General features: G+C 40.0%; 1 protein-coding gene across 1 annotated transcript in view; it reads right to left on the bottom strand.

Moving 5' to 3' along the window:
• Positions 1-17,653, bottom strand: part of RELN (reelin) — a 524,409-nt gene that overhangs the window by 94,999 nt on the left and 411,757 nt on the right. The window contains exons 28-31 of the mRNA XM_042964909.1: positions 15,797-16,029; positions 6,129-6,286; positions 4,665-4,872; positions 3,258-3,334 (exon numbers count right to left, since the gene is read on the bottom strand). Of these exons, the coding sequence (XP_042820843.1) occupies positions 3,258-3,334; positions 4,665-4,872; positions 6,129-6,286; positions 15,797-16,029 (676 nt within the window). The remainder of the gene's footprint in view (positions 1-3,257; positions 3,335-4,664; positions 4,873-6,128; positions 6,287-15,796; positions 16,030-17,653) is intronic.

Here is a 17,653-nt window from a genome sequence, read left to right as displayed (position 1 = left end):
CAATGAGTTTAAGAAAATGGCTCAAGAGCAAGTTGAGAAAAGTTGCTTGTTGCTAAAAGGATCTTAAGGGAATCTGCCCTGAGGCAACAGCACTCGTGGTCAGAGGCTAAGTGTAGAGCAGAACTTTCATGTCTATGACAAGCGGATGCTTCCCAGAATACTCTGGTCAGTTCTCTTCTTTAAAGTTCATATACACATAGGGATACGGATCTGTGATTTTCAGAAGAGTCATACACACAATTGCTACACTGTTCCAACCACCAAGTATTTTACAGTAATTTTATTACCAAGATTAAAGAAAATGTTAAAAAGCTCTACCTCTCCAATCAGGAAATAAGGTCTTGAGGACAGGACCCTGTCTTCCTCTGTAGCCCTCAAAGCTCCTGCCTGTGCCCCGGGGGCAGAGAACGTGTTCCATAAATAGTCACGTGTTTTGAACTACTTGTTATTTCTGTAGGGCGATCTTGTAAAAATTTACATAAGATTATGTCGTTGCCTGGGCTAAGAGCCCTCAGCTGGTGTCCAAGATGTATGGATTCAGACCCCATCTCCTTACCGTGGCTAGCAAGGCTCTCTGCACAACGGGACTTCTGCCCCTCATCTCCAGGAGTTCCAAGCCACACTAGCCTCCTTCCTTCCTTCCTTCCTTCCTTCCTTCCTTCCTTCCTTCCTTCCTCCTTCCTTCCTTCTTCCTTCCTTCCTTCCTTCCTTCCTTCTTCCTTCCTTCCTTCCTTCTTCCTTCCTTCCTTCTTCCTTCCTTCCTTCCTTCCTTCCTTCCTTCCTTCCTTCCTCCTTCCTTCCTTCCTTCTTCCTTCCTTCCTTCCTTCTTCCTTCCTTCCTTCCTTCCTTCCTTCCTTCCTTCCTTCCTTCATCTCTTTCTCCCTCCCTCCCTCCCTCCCTCCTTCCCTCCCTCCCTCCCTCCTTCCCTCCCTCCCTCCCTCCCTTTCTTTCTTCCTCTTAAACTATTTTTTTAATGTTTTATTTATTTTTGACAGAGCGTGCACAAGTGGAGGAGGGGTAGAGAGAGTGGGGGACAGAGGATCTGAAGCGAGCTCTATGCTGACAGCAGGGAGCCCAACGTGGGCTCAAACTCATGAACCATGAGATTATGACCTGAGCCAAAATCGGATGTTCAACTGAGACACCCAGTCACCCCCACACTAGCCTTCTTTCTGTTCTCCAACATCAGAATTCTTTTCTACTGGCCTTTGCTGTTTCTTCTGACTTGGAAAACTTGCCCTGAGCTGATCCTGTGCTGCCTCCTTTTCATCCTTTAGATTTCAGTTTAAATGTCACTTCCTCAGTGAGCCCCCTCCCAGATCACTCTATCTAAATCAAATCTCCCCATCAACAACTGGCCATCTCTTCAGGTGATTTATTTCTATCCAGCCTGTCAATTTAACATCTTGCTTATTTCTTTTCTTTATTGTCTATTTTCTGATTCTTCTCACTAAAATGGAAGTGCCCCTACGGATGGGGCTTTTGTCTGCTCTGGTCAGGGCTTCTTCCGCTTCTGGCACTTGGTGGTTTGGACTTGGGGTCCCGTTCACCACACTGTCTTTCTCTCTGCCACATGGTTGGCAACACCTAGAATCTATCCAGCAGCAGCTTGTCCTGCATGCTGGAATGAGGACCTCAGATGAGCCTCAATGAAAATGTAGCACTAAGGAGAAATCTTACTGTTTTAACCCACTGAGATTTAAAGGGTTGTTCCTTATTGCACCATAACCTAGCACATCTTGAATAACGTGTCACATGATTGGAGACACTGTATCCACAGCCTAGAATGGGCGTGGCTTAGAGCAGATTCTTGAATAAATCTTTGTTGAAGAGATTAGGGAATGCAAAATGGTCTGTAAAACGTTCTAAACTTTTAAAGAAACTTTTACGTCTACAGAAACTTTTACAGAAACATCTACAGATGTTTCAGTAAATATACAATCTGGATAATTACTAGACTAAAAGTACTGAGATACTCAGAAAAAGTCATGAAACGTCTCAGTTAGTGATGACATGGCCAAGGACATTTAGGATTGACCATTAGAGCTATCACTAGCTCCATGGACTCACAGTACAGTTTAAGCCAATATGTTTTTTATTTTGTTATTTTTTTTAACATTTATTCATTTTTGAGAGACAGAGAGAGACAGAGCATGAGTGGGAAAGGGGCAGAGAGAGAAGGAGACACAGAATCCAAAGCAGGCTCCAGGCTCCAAGCTGTCAGCACAGAGCCCAATGCAGGGCTTGAACTCACAAACCACGAGATCATGACCTGAGCCGAAGTCGGATGCTCAACTGACTGAGCCACCCAGGCGCCCCTAAGCCAATATGTTTTATACAGTCATGCCTGAGATAATAAACTTACATACTACAAAACTCTTTATGTGCCTTTCATGAGATCAAGGTTTGTAGGAGGACCCTTCTGAGAAGCCCACAGATTTTGTATTAGGGAAACTCATATTTGGGTTCCGTAAGGATCCCATCCTACTCGCAGAGCTCCTGGAGGCCACTTATATATGTTACAGGCCTTTTGCATTTTTTTCAGAACTGAACCACTGAGGCAGGAGATGGTATGGATGCCTAGAGAAGTGGAGTTCTGGGCAAGGAGAGAAGCAGTATGCAGGAGGCTAAGGCATCCATTCTGGAATGTGCATCAGTGGTTTGAATCCCTGCTCATTCACTTACTGACTGCATGATCTTGGGTAAGTTGCTTGACCTGCTTGTGTCTCAGTTTCTCTATCTGTAAAATTGGACTAATAGTACCTATGGCAAAGAGGTATGATGGAGATTAAATGAATTAACAGATAAAACACTTGGAATAGTGCCTTGCATATATCAGGTGCTCAGGAAAAGTTAATGTTTACCCTTACCAAGAACTTCTCCTTCTACCAAAGGATGCTAGTACCCCCAGAATGTTTATGGCCAGGGTCTGATCTGCATTCAGTAAATAACACCCTATGCAAAAACTTCTAGCCCAGCACTAAATGTAAAAGTCTCTTTTTCTTCCCATTGAAAGTTATAAAGGAATTGCATTCCTTAAAACAAATAGACTCTGATAGGATCCATGAGCTTTTCAGGCTTAAGGATCTAGATGAGGAACCTAAGACATCATGGCTCCATGCAGCTACCCATTTAATGATGGAAAAGAGAAGAGAAAGAAAGTGTCTCAGTTTGCAAAATCCTGGCCAAACTTTGGGAAGAAAAAACACTAATGTGCCAATAGTAACTATAATTTCTATAGAGATATAGCAACTTACCTTCATTTCTAGCTCTTGGTTTGATGCAGGTAATCCCTGAAGTTTTGCTTCCAATTTGTATATAAAACTGAACGAGTCTGGTGAAAAAAACCCCCAAAACCCAAACTTCAGTTTATTCATAAATAGGTAAGTTCAGAAGAGATTTAACCTTCTGTGTTTTGACACAGAAAATTAAAAAAAAAAATTCTGTAATTCTGAAATGTTACTTTTAAACACAAAGGGCATATGAAAATCAGAAGCTGCATAGATTATGTAGCAAGTTAATTCTATAAGCATTTTAAAAAGTTTCCTAACAACCATTAATTTTATTCTGCAACAATGATTTAAACAAAAGGAAACAGTTGAACTTTACTTCATTCTGACAGTCCGGCATAATTTAGTGAAATCACTGAAATGGTCATTCCTTAGATTGAGATCATACTATTCTTGGAAATTCAGGATGAAGAAAAAACTAACATTAAGAAGCCAAATGCTGCATTCGTTTAGGGCCACATAATTACTTATATTGCTGACTTAGACTTGGATGGTTTAATTTTTCACAGCTGACACTCACTCAGTGTGATGTAAATTAGCCCTCCATCCATAGTAAACCAACAGAGAGGGCCTACATGACAGGAGCCCTAAGTGACAACTTAGAAGGAAAGGGAATGAGACTGAAGGCAGAAAAAACGTGACACAGAACCCCAGATTTTAGTGAGGACAAGGCCTATAAGCTTAAAATATTTCTTCTGCTTCCCTTCTTCCGATTCTCAAATAATTTAATTGATAATACAAAAAGCACAGTTTTATTTTAGGTGTGCTACTATTTCATTTGACCTTAAAACTAAGCAGTTCTTTATTTTACCAGTAGGTGTCAGTGTAGGTATTTTAAATTTCAGGAGCAGTTTTTATTTTTATTTTATTATTATTATTATTTTTAGAGGGCTCCACACCCAATATGGGGCTTGACCTCACAACCTGAGATCAAGAGTCGGATGCTCTACCGACTGAGCCGGTCAGGTGCCCCTGGGACAGTTTTTAATAAGTGAATACAAACACACTTCGATAAACGGAATGTATCATTTTCAGACACAGAATTTAAAGTTGAAAAAAAATCCTTGTTTCACCTGGCATATATGAAAATAATATCAAATAGTCTTCATAGTAACAATGAACTTTAGACAACCAAGCTGACATACATTAGACACACAGACTTTGGTGATGTCTGTAGGCTGGTTAATGAATTGTGGTATACATTTTGCAGAAACTATTTTATTATGGAGTTGAAGTTATACTTCATTTTTAAATATCAAAATATATATAAAGAAACCTTATTATGTAAGTCCTCAATAGGATAACAGAGTGTTTTAGGTTTGACCACAAGGCATGGTAAATCTTCATGGAGAAGCGTACCAATAAACTATTCACCTGATACTCCTGGTGTCCAGAGGGACAGTCCTTGCTTCCCTTTTCCCGGGGCCATTGAAGTAGAGAGATTTGCCATCATTCAGTGTTCCACAGCCAGTTCCAACCTGGCCTCCAGTTATCTTATACCACAGAGGGCTGAGCTTCCCCTCAAACCTATCGAACATCTCACTGTGATTAGGGACATTAGATACACAGGTTCCTTGTGCAGCTTCCAAGAAAAGAAATACACAGGAGAGAGGCTTTGTTGAAATCATGAAACATTAGAAGGTACATTCAGAGCCCGGGCTAAAGAAGCATTTCCACAGGTGTTAGGGGAAAGAAGCCACATGGAAATCTGTATCTCACAATTGTCTGTCTGAAGTACAGCCATCACTACTATCATTACAAAACACTATTCCACCTCTATCATTTTTTATTCCTTAGTAGAGAGACACTGGGGACCACACATTTCCATGGTTCTTGCTACTCAGAGGATTTGTGCAAACTGACAAATAGATTTTGTCCACAATAAAATGTGTTCCTTTGCTGTCCTTCTATCAGAGGATCAATAAGGAGAGTTAATCTCAGATTAAAAAAAACACACCCTTGAAACCAGGAGTGGCTGGGCACTCCACAGAAGGCCTGCAACAACATATGTTCATCTTTGGTCATGCGCCAGAAGAAGGGCAGAGCACTGAAAATCTGGGAGGAATCCTTTTGAAGTTGCCTCCAGGAAAAACTCTACAAAAATATTTTTGAAGCTTGTAACATTTTCTCCAATTTTACTCTTTAATCTCAGCTCCCTTTTTATTTTTCCTTGTAGCAACAGCCAACGGTGACCATGGTCAGAAATATTTCTCTTGTAAAGTCCTCTTTTGGCAGCCCTGGATTTATCATTTCTTACACTGATTTTTACTTTGCATGTATAAAATTACATGCCGTATAAAAAGCAATGTAAAGAACACAGAGAGCCCCTTGCAGCCAAGTGGTCAAGGAAGAGCTTAGGTTTGAGTTCTAGAGAATGACTTGCTAGAGTTTGAAGCCTAGCTACAGCAATTCCTAGCTGGGTGACCTCGGGAGAGATACTAAGCCTTTCTGTCTTGGTTTCCTCAAATATAAACAAGGACAATAATAGTATGTACAATGGCATAGGGTTTTTGTTAGAATTCAGTGAGATGAAATGAAAAGCACTTACTATAGTGCCTCATAAAGCAGAGCCTAAAGCAATGTTAACTACTATCAGTTTACTAATAAATAAATCTCCTTTAGGGAGTGAAATTGGCATTACCATGGTTTTTTTCCTTAGGCAGCTCAAAACTACAGAATATCTTAGCACTTCAAGGGCCTGGGTGGCAAATTCCTACAATTAGGACTTAAAGAAGAATCATCTCAGAATCTGTTTCCTTGGAAGAAGTAACATGGCATACAGTAACCCGAGATTAATATTTTACAAACAAACCACCAGATGCATGTCTGTGGCCTTACCGGTGTAGCCCAGGTCACAGAAACACACCCCTGAAACACAGTCCCCATGGCCACTGCAGTAGCTGGGACAAGGCTCGGATATGTACACTCCATCCAAACCAAAGGGAGGCACGTTCTTCTGTGAGCTGCTCTCCTGAATCCATCGGAATCTGGTTTTACTGTCAGGAAAAAACAAACACATGTGTTTCTTGTACCAACATTGAATACAAAAGCACTGAAATACAGAGCGGTTCAGAAAAATTAAAAAAAGATTAGTGTTTATTTGAAAGTCATGTCTTCTTGATTGGACACTTGACCTTCATAATAAGGTGTCTCTCTCACAGCTTTCTCAGCCTATTTTTCTTCTTCAGCCTAAATGTTTCAATACCAGGAGGATTATCAGGTACAAAGGATTTTTGATGGCCAGAAATGTAATATAGGTTTTTACTTGTATATTTTCCATCTCATACTCTTTTAGTAACAGAAACCAGAAAGGTATTCCTTTCACTTAATTAGTATTTCTCCCTTCCATTACACTAATTTTATGGGTATTTTCAGAAGAGGCCATTTAGGAATTTTTGAGACCATCAAATAGAATGCTCTTTGTTAAGACATATAAGGGGGACTCTAGCTATTTGCCACTGATGTGATTCTGACAGGAAAGAGTTAAGTTCATACTAACAATGCTACTCCTACCTGTTGGCTCCCTCTTCATCTCTCAACTTCAAATCTCTAAGACACTCATTCTGTGGACTCTTAGCAACCAGCTGGGCTGCCAGTGACCACTGGTTTCTGCCAATGAACAAAAGAGAGACCTGGTTCCAGTGCTTCAAAATCCTGGAACACCAGTGGGCTGGGCTGTTGCCCAGTGCTTCCTCCTCCACAACATTCTGGACACTGCCAAATGAACACTTGTCCCAGTTGCTTCCCAGCCTTTGCAATCCCTTCAGGACATCTCTCTTTTCAAATATATGGAAACCCATCCACATCTATAATATCACACCAGGAAAACACCTCTTCCTTCTCAGTTCTACTGACATCAGAGAAGGAAGATGGATTAGGTTACCCGGAGTCCAATTAATTTTGCTGCCAATATTTATAGACTTGTGAGTGAATCCAGTTTCTTAGTAAATAAGGGTAAAGAATCTTAAAGATTAATGAAGATTGTCAAAGATAACTATAGACAAAGTTGGTTCCTTGTCCTCTCCATTATTGTGGAAATAATACAGTAGTGTCAGAATTCATTTCTTTCTAGCTCTTCATAGCTTTGATTATTTGGCAACACAGAACCATCAACCTGGATTTTTTTCTTCATTATTTTAAGTTACCTACTCTTGGCAAATCTGCAGTATGTAACCAAAAATGTTGTTTACTAGGTAAGTGTTCAGAGATTAATCACCTATTACTGCAAGTCTTAGCACACATTCTTCAGTGTGTTAAGAGGTAGGTAAACATCTTTTATTTCCTTTGAAGCTAATTCAAAATATGTTGGTTTTATTTTTTAAGACAAAAGACAAAGCGAAAAAAAAAAAGAAAAAAGAAAGAAAGAGAAAAAAGAAAATACAGTGGTAGTGTCATGGACCTGGGGAAAATTCCTCCATTTGGGGTTGTAATGTTATTTAGGTTGTGCAGATGTTTTTCCTCTCAAAGGAAGTAAATGGAATTAATGATCAGCAGCTTTTGCCAATTGCTGCCTTTAAGGAAAATGGCAAGGCTCCTGTGTTCCTCTCAAAAGACAGGTGTATCTTTTGATAAAAAGGAAAACATGCCAATTCTCTGATACAAGTCCTCTTTGATTAAAAGTCATTCTTATCTCTTCCTTTTCTGTTTCTATAATACAGAGAAACAATAGATGTACAACTTCTATCCCATGGAAAGTAAGAAGGAGGTAAGAACAAGTTTCCTCTACTCTAAGTCCTCCTATTTGGGCAAGATCAGGGCATCTCTATTGACTGCCCTACTTCATGGAAGAAGCAGGCTCAGGTTGAGGCCCAGAAGCATTTAGAAGGTTGAAGATTGCCACTCTTGGGTAGATCTAGATGCTTGGGTAATTTGATAATGAATGAAGGGCAAGTGAAACACTTTCACCCATCTGTTTCTTGGGAGTCCCTATTATTTTCATAACAATAAGAGAACGAGGGTCTGGTCTGGCCAGAGAGAGGAGGCACCCCTAGGTCTAAGACTCCTATTGACCCAAGAAGCAGAGTGTACTGTTAGATATTTGAGAAGGTATAAGACCTCAGGAGCTCAGAATTAAGGAATCCATATTTAAATAAAGAAAAAACAAAACAAAACAAAATGATGAATTATTCGGTTAGTAGGGTGAGTCCAGGACATGATGAATCATAGCTAAGAGTCCTAGCTGGGAGCCCATATTTCAAAGAAATAGGGCAAGACATTGTACCTCTTTTCCTTCTCTTTATCTTTGCTGGATGGCTTTTAGTTGGCAGGTGTAAACCAAAGCAAGAAAGTTTTCACCATTCATGACATCAGCCAAGTTTTGCTTCATTTAAATTTTTCCAAGTTGTGCCTGGTTCCCGATGCCTACTGCTGCTCTGTCCTACTCTCCACTGCACAGTCTTGGAACTGAGCACGAGAAATTAGCAACCTCAGGGTTGCTGGAATAAAAAGAAGGACTACTAAGAAATTAACTAAAAAACTGTCGTCATGGGGGCACCTGGGTGGCTCAGTCAGTTAAGCGTCTGACTTTGGCTCGGGCCACGATCTCATGGCTTGTGGGTTCCAGCCCTGCATCGGGCTCTGTGCTGACAGCTCAGAGCCTGAAGCCTCCTTCAGATCCTGTGTCTCCTTCTCTCTGCTCTTCCCCTGCTCATTCTCTGTTGCTCTCTGTCTCTCAAACCAGAATAAACGTTTTAAAAACAAAAAAACTGTCGTCATGGAGAGACCATCAGAAGAAGGAAAGAAAGAAATAGGCCAAAGTGAGGTGGCTGTTTCATTTCTTCTCTGAAGAAATAGGTGGTTTCTGACAGTTAAAAGTTATCTTGTCTGTTTCTTGAAATGCCTTCTAATTCTTTGCCTAAGAGCTGTTTTCTTATAATAGGATACTTGCTCATCAAACTGTTTCTGAATCTTTACTTGAAAACCTCTTTTTATACCAGCAAAAATCTACCATACCTGGGATCCCACATGCTTCTACCATGTTATAAGAGATTTGGTATGCAGAGAATTTTTTAAGTTAGTTAATTTATTTACTTATCCATTCATTCATTCATTCATTCAGACAGAGGCAGAGAGAGGGGGAGAGAGAGAATCCCAAGCTGGCCTTGCGCAATCAGCATGGAGGCCAATGTGGGGCTCAAACTCATGAACCATGAGATCATGATCTAAGCTGAAATCAAGAGTCAGCTGCTTAACCGACTGACCCACTCAGGTGTCCCAGGAATTTCTTGATGTGGCACCATGAATTCATCCCTCTCTCTACATTAGGATATTCACTGCTCACTATTGGAATGGCTTTGTCAACTGAAGACTGGATAACTTTCATCCTTGGACTAGTTCTCTGGGTACTGATACTACTCATATGAATATTACGGTGGAACAATGGAGAAGGTTAGTCAAAGACAAAGTATTATGCTGTCCACCTACAGAATAAATTTCCAATTGAATTTATTGCAGGAACCAGAACGAGACTGTTACCCATTCTTGTATGCAGAACCAGACCACAAGTATATCTTACTTTTATTTACTCTTCTTAAATATGAAATAAATTATAGTTTTAAAGCTATAGCTACAACAACAACAACAAAAAGAAGTAGGCCAAAGTTAAGCTAATAAGCATGTCTAGATTCCACATAGTTTATCTTTTTTAAAGTAGTGGAGATATAGTCTTGAAATTATTCATGCTATTAATGTGTGTGTGCACATGTGGGAATGAGCTATCCGTGCCTTTTCAGGGAGACACAGCAGAATGCAGAATAATGATTTTTCTGAACAGCATGGAATTTATTTTGGAAAACATTTTATTTTTTTAAAATTGTTTTTAATGTTTATTTATTTTTGAGAGACAGAGTGAGAGCGGGGGAGAGGTAGAGAGAGAGGGACACACAGAATCCGAAGCAGCTCCAGGCTCCAAGCTGTCAGCACAGAGCCGGATGCGGGGCTCGAACTCAATGAACCGTGAGATCATGACCTGAGCTGAAGTCAGACGCTTAACTGACTGAGCCACCCAGGCGCCCCTGGAAAATATATTTTAAAAAGGGAGGCATCTTCATGGTAGCTAATCACCTACTGTTGGTCCTTATTCCTCATTCAATATCCATTCATTCAACCGGCATTTACCAAGTGCCTCCAATATGCCAGACATAGTGCTAGGGTTATGTATACAATGGGAAACAAAAACCCAACAAGGTTCCTGCCATCATGCAGCCCATAGTCAAATGAGGAAATACCTCAATGGAACCCTAAATAAAGTAATGTAAATGTGCAATGCTGATTACTACTACTATTGAGAAGGACATAGAGCCAGAAGAGCATCTTTGATCTGATAGTCAGGAAGGTCTGGGAAGGATTGGAGGACATGATGATTGAGGAAATGACAGAGTTCAGTTTTTTTAAATTTTTTTTAACATTTATTTATTTTTGAGAGACAGAGAGAGACAGAGCATGAGTGGTGGAGGGGTAGAGAGAGAGAGAAGGAGACACAGAATCTGAAGCAGGCTGCAGGCTCTCAGCAAGCTGTCAGCACAGAGCCTGATGCGGGGTTTGAACCCACAAACTGTGAGATCATGACCTGAGCCGAAGTCGGATGCTCAACCAACTGAACCACCCAGGCGCCCCTGACACAGTTCAGTTTTATGTCACTTTACTAGAAATAAACCATAGTGTGGCTTGACCATTCAAATCTTGAACAAAACCTTCCAGAGGTTTTGCTTTCCCAGATAAGGAAACAGTAGAAGACTCTATCTCTGTCTCCTTTCCCAATTACTTTTGTTCAGAGGATGCCTGGGTGAACAGGAGAATCGATTTCTATACCACCCTCTTCCGCCACCACATTTCAGATGTACATCAGCCTTTCAAACCAAGAAGCTTCCTGTGCATCTGCTGGTCATGTGCAGAGGTTCACAGGTGATGGTGGCAGTGGAGGAGACATTCTGCAGAATAGTAGGCAATTGTGTTTCTGGCACCTCTTCCCGCCACCGAAATATTAACATTTTGCATTCTGCATAGGGAACCTACAGAAGGCTGCATGACATGACAGACTGTATGGTTGGGGACACTGCCGTGGGTCAGGGATATACCGGCATGTAGCTACTGTCACCAACATGTCTCCTTTGTAGGCAAGAACCAAGAGAATGAATATGAGGACAAAATGCTCCTTTGAGAAAATCAGGTTACGATTATTTGTGAAAGAGCAATGTTCTAGTAACTATTATAAGCATGTTGCCTCGTGGCAAAATAGCTCCCAATTTTAACAATTTTCACACTTCAAATTCTCAGCTTTCCAACACTGCATTTGGAGATAGCAGAGTTTAACATATTGCAGAAGAAACAACAGCTCTTAAAGTGGAAATATATTTACTATTCTTCAGTAGAGAGCTCTTTGTCACCAACATGCCATCAACCAGCAAGCTGGATGGTATTCAAATTAGCCAGGAAGCTGGACTCTAATGAAGAATATTTCTTCTTCCAACAGCTGAGGTCCAAAAAAATATTGGTATGTTGGGAGCTTCAAAATATTGGCTCACTTTGTGATATTGAGGAAAACCTTCTTTTATTTCTCATATGTGGCTCTACTACTGCTTTCATAGTGATGTCTTACAACACCTGGATATGCTTGCTAGTCACTGCAGCAAATATACACCACTCGATGTTCCCCAGCTTCACAGCATGCTACACTATATATTTGGAAGAGCTGTGGTTGAGCCAATGTTTCAGAAAAGGATAGCTGGGGAGGGGGGGAGGCAGGCAGCTGGTAGTGAGGACTACAGGGCTACACTGTTACATGCCCAACTTCTGATGGGCAGAAAGCAGGATGAGATGGCTATTAAGATACAAACACAGATAAATTTTCATGTCAAAGGAAAGATACCTCAGAGGTTGAAGCCTACAGAGTAGAACCAACAGCTGAGAAGAACAATAGATTAAGGAATGACTCCTAAGGAACAGAACTTAATCAAGGCCACTTTCTTGTTCTAGACCTTGCTTATGGAGGAGAGAGTCCTAATAACAAGTACCTTGCTGGATTTCAGAATTCCTATTGGCCAGTGGCTGCTATGTGATTCCCATTCCTTCCTTATGATTATTATTAATTTTTTGAGTGGAAGTGTCTATTGTAGTTATCCTGTCAGTGTCTCGCCATTGTATGTTGGATGCTGATAACTGTTTTTTTAGTTCACAGGTCTCTAGATCAAGAGGAGCCATTTACGGGGATCCATGGCCATACCCTGACCTGATAGAGATCACAAGATCAGCAACTAGTGACTGATACTGTGATGGAATGATATTTGGGGGGTCTTGGGAGGAGAGTGAATACATTTGGCTGTTGGAAGAGATGTGAGTCACTGGGACTAGTAACACACTATGGTAGATTGTTACAATAACACCCCCAATGAATCACACTTCCTTGTGTACATGTTCCTCTATAAAGTGACTTTTCTGCACTTGCTATCAGAAAGAGGAGTCTGTTTTCCCACGTTCTGAATCTAGACTGGCCTCGTAACTTGCGCTGATCAATTGGATGTGGCAAATAAGATAGTCCTGCAGTTTTTACTTTTGTTCTCTTGGAACTCTGGAACCACCTAACTGTAAAAAACACTGGGATGAAGACGACATAGAGAGAAAGGTCTTGCTGAGCCCAAACACTAACCAACTCACCAATCAAATGCAGCTACATGATGGAGCCCAGAGAGAGCAGCAGAACTACCCAGATAATCCTACAAAACCATGAGGAAGTAAATCATTGTTGCTTTAAGCTACTAAGTTTTGGAGAGACAGGTTGCATTGTGACAGATAACTGTACATATATTATCTTAGGCTATACTCAAGAATATAAACAAGGAGTAGGATGGTTTTTTTAAGAAAGTAATGTATGGGGCGCCTGGGTGGCTCTGTAGGTTAAGCTCCTGACTTCGGCTCAGGTCATGATCTCACAGCTTGTGAGTTCGAGCCCCATGCTGACAGCTCAGAGCCTGGAGGCTGCTTCGGATTCTGTGTCCCCCCTCTCTACTTCTCCTCTGCTCATGCTCTGTCTCTCTCTGTCTCAAAAATAAACAAACATTAAAAAAAATTAAAAAAAAAATAAAAAAGTAATGTATCCATGCATCCTTGACTCCTTTTTCCTTCTACTGGTTAAGAGAGGACAAGATCTGGAACAGCTGCCTTGGATCTGGAGATGAGAGTCTTGTGCTCAGAATGGCAGAACCACCCTGTCAGCTTTGAACTGATCACCTTTGGACTGCTATATGAGAAAGAATGGACTTCTACCTTGTTTAAGCCTTGTAAAAAGCATTTGTATTTGTTCTTCTGTTACAGTAGCTAGGCCTGTAGCCTAACTAAAACAGAATGTAAGTCAAATTCTTAAATTTTGCTGAAGAAGGCCAACTCATCAACTTTGTTACCTATACATCAAATCTTCTCTCTTTAATATACTATAAAGAACACTGGCATATAAAGACAAAAAAATTATTAGTTGACTTAGATACACTGACTGACAAACTTTCTTGGGAAAGTTGGTTTAAAGATTATGCTTCAAAGTTTAAGAGATTAACCCAGAAACTTGTACATCCTTGACTAAAATTGTTTCCCTACCTAGGAAGATTGTCTACCAAAGTCTGTGGTGTAATTTTTTAAGATGCATACCTACGTACTGACGGAGGCAGAAGAACATAACCAGCTTCTCTAGCTAGATGAGGAACAATAAGTTTGGTGATCAATTAGGTGAAAGTTGTCACAGACAGAATGGTCTCCAAGAACTTTATGAATAGACCACTCCTATTGACTGCTATGCTTTTACCACTGTTATCAGTCTGGAGCAGGTAAGCTATGTTGTGGTGACCAACAATCCCCAATCTCAGTGGCTTAACTCAACAAAAGTTATTTCTTGCTTCTGCTGTATGCCCAGTGTAGGCTGGCAAGGAAGTCTGCTTGTTGTAGACATTAAGGGACCCAGACTGATGTAAACTACATCTCAAAACATGCTTTCATAAAGCATAGAACATAACAAAATCCACACGGGCTCTTAAAAACCACACATTTGATTTCCATTCACATTTTATTAGATCACATCAAACTTTTAAAGATGTGGGGAAAATATAATCCTACCATATTCTAGGAAGGAAGCAAGCAAGCTGGAAATATTGCTGAATGGCACTAATGAATATTCCAAGTGTATATGAAGTCACAACCAGAAAGCTATACGAGTAGATAGATGTATATCATCTCAGCTCCGCAGAAATGCCTTGACTTAGTCACGATTTAATGCTACATCCTGGGATTCAATTAAGAAGTGTCTGCTTGAAGAATGTTTATCTTTCATAAAATGATAGAGTTAAAAATACTGATATCTACTTTACCTGGCATAAGGATACATATACATGCTATAAATCTATTTTAGAATACTAAGCATGGAAAAAATGTTATCCTTTTTTTTTAAAATTTTTTTTAATGTTTATTTATTTTTGAGACAGAGAGAGACAGAGCATGAACGGGGAAGGGTCAGAGAGAGGGAGACACAGAATCTGAAACAGGCTCCAGGCTCTGAGCTGTCAGCACAGAGCCTGACGCGGGGCTCGAACTCACGGACCGTGAGATCATGACCTGAGCCGAAGTCGGCCGCTTAACCGACTGAGCCACCTAGGCGCCCTGTTATCCTTTTCTTAAAAATCAGAATGAATTTTTTCTTTTTATCCAAACATGAGAACTAAATGACTATATATTTTTCCCCTTTGTCCTAGCTGCCAGAAAACTAAGAGTTAAATTTATTGCCCTATTAATGAAACTAATTCCTTCAAGTTCTTTTAATCCATTTATCTCATTTCTCTGTCAATTGATATTTAATCTTTCTATTATTTTTATAGTTATTTAAAGGAATATTTAAAAATCTTTTTTAATATGTATTTATTTTTGAGAGAGACAGAGAGACAGTGTGTGATCAGGGGAAGGGAAGAGAGAGAGACACACAGAATCCGAAGCAGGCTCCAGGCTCTGAGCTGTCAGCACAGAGCCTGACACAGGGCTCGAACTCACGGACCATGAGATCATGACCTGAGCTGAAGTAGGATGCTTAACTGACTGAGCCACCCAGGAGCCCCTAAAGGGATCTTTTATATTACAAGATATCTCAAATTGCCCACACAGGTAGGTATTAAATTATCAAAAATCTATATAAAGTCAAAGTCTGATATAATAATGCCTTATGACTCCCTTGGACTTTAAACATCTTTTGTTCACTGCTGTCCCAGTGCCCAGAATGGTGCTCAATAAATATTTGTTGGATAAATGAATGAATGAATGAATGAGTAAATCTGTTTCACAAGCATGCATGGGTGCATGTGCACCTCAACACACACCTGGGCTTTGGGAACTTTGCCCCAGGGCTCTTTTCCTTATTTTGTGAACAGATATGGCTAGACTATATGAATTCTTGTAGGTTATTGAAATGATGATATTGAGATAAATATATGCTTCCAAGAAATAACGCCTAGGGCACATAATAAGAATGGTCACTGTACCTGGATGCAAGAGACCTGGGAATAACAAGGGTGATTCTCGTCCATTCCTCAAAGTCCCCTGTGTGATACACGGTGGGCTCACTTAGTTCTCGGGAGTTTCCTTCACATCCTTTGCCTGCAGATGCTGGGTAACAGCCTTCTTTCACCAGAAACCAGGACATTCCAGCATCATGAGAATACTGAAGAAGAACTGGAGCAGCACTGCTGAATTGATTGGCACATCCTATGTTTAGCTGTCCAAAGGAAAGACAGAATTATAAAAGGTCTTCATTTCAAGTTATCATTTAATACATTAGGTGCTACAGCAGCCAGGGCCCTTTCTACTGAGTCTGTCTTTTATTGACAATGATAAAACATTCAGGTCAATTCCAAACAAGACCCTTCTGTAGGTTCCAGAAATCTTTAGGTGAGCAAAGGGCGTTTTTTAAGAAAAGCTGGACCAGTTGCCATTTTGTGGATTTCTTGGGATTATAGGCAGGAAAACAGAAGGATAGTATCTCTGAGGTTGGAGCCATAGACAAAATCATAGAAGCCAAGAAATGGTTTTCTTCTCTGATCCCAGGCCTATATAAACAGAGGGAAGCAGAAGATAAAGAGCTATCCTCCTCGGGACATGAAGGTTACCTGAAGTGAGTGCCATCCTTCTGCTTTCAGTGGAACAAACATCTTTACTCCATTTTCTTGCCAAAGCTCAGTAAGAAATCATTGCTAACTTAGATGAAAAGAGCTAAGTTTTTGCCACTGCATCAAATAAGCAAAAATAATGTAGAAATAAAACCGTTATTGTCCTGTGCACTCATATAGAGGAATGTCATCACAGGATTAATAGTATTTTAAAAAAAAGAAAAATAAATAAAGCAACTTAAATCCCAATGCCCTAGCATGGGTATTTTTTTTTTCCTGTTTTCTCTTCTAATCTTTATGAAGAGGCATACATTTTGGTTATTGTTGAAGTCATCACACTTCCTAAACTTTCCTTTTGTGGGGCGCCTCAGGTAAGCAACCAACTTCAGCTCAGGTCATGATCTCGTGGTTCGTGGGGTCGAGCCCTGTGTGGGGCTCTTGCTGATAGCTTGGAGCCTGGAACCTACTTCAGCTTCTGTGTCTTCCTCTCTCTCTGCTCCTCCCCTACTCATGCTCTGTCTCTCTCTCAAAAATAAACATTAAATAAATAAATAAATAAATAAATAAAACTTTCCTTTTACTTTCTATTTAACATATTGTTTTATTATTATATGCAGCATTGCAAAGAATATATGTTTGTTCTTTAGTTGATCTGTTATCACCAGATAAATTCCTAGAAATAGCATTACTGAATCAAAATGCAGAAACACTTTAAATTTTTTTATTTGTATGTGTTCATTTTTAATCAGCTGGGTTCAAATGAATCAGTTTTACCACAGCTCTGAATGTTATTTAGGTTTAAAACAGTTTCTTTCTAAATTAGTATATGTACAAATAATTTTATTACTGTTTTAGCTTATATTTTTTGGTAATTATAAATATCAATCTCTTTTCTTGATATTTATTTGGTTATATGCCATCTTTTTTTCATTTGTTTTAATTTTTAATTTTTTTATTAAAAAAATTTTTAAACATTTATTTACTTTTGAGAGACAGAGAGAGATAGAGCATGAGCAGGGGAGGGGTGGAGAGAGAGGGAGACACAGAATCCGAAGCAGGCTCCAGGCTCTGAGCTGTCAGCACAGAGCCCAATGCAGGGCTTGAACCCACGAACCGAGAGATCATGATGTGAGCTGAAGTCAGACGCTTAAATGACTGAGCCACCTGGGTGCCCCTGCCATCTTTTTTTTTTGTAAGTTTATTTATTTATTTTGAGAGAGAGAGGGAGAGAAA

Source organism: Panthera tigris, chromosome A2 (assembly GCF_018350195.1).
Source record: "Panthera tigris isolate Pti1 chromosome A2, P.tigris_Pti1_mat1.1, whole genome shotgun sequence".
Taxonomy (NCBI): domain Eukaryota; kingdom Metazoa; phylum Chordata; class Mammalia; order Carnivora; family Felidae; genus Panthera; species Panthera tigris.
This window is presented reverse-complemented; position numbering and strand designations above follow the sequence as displayed.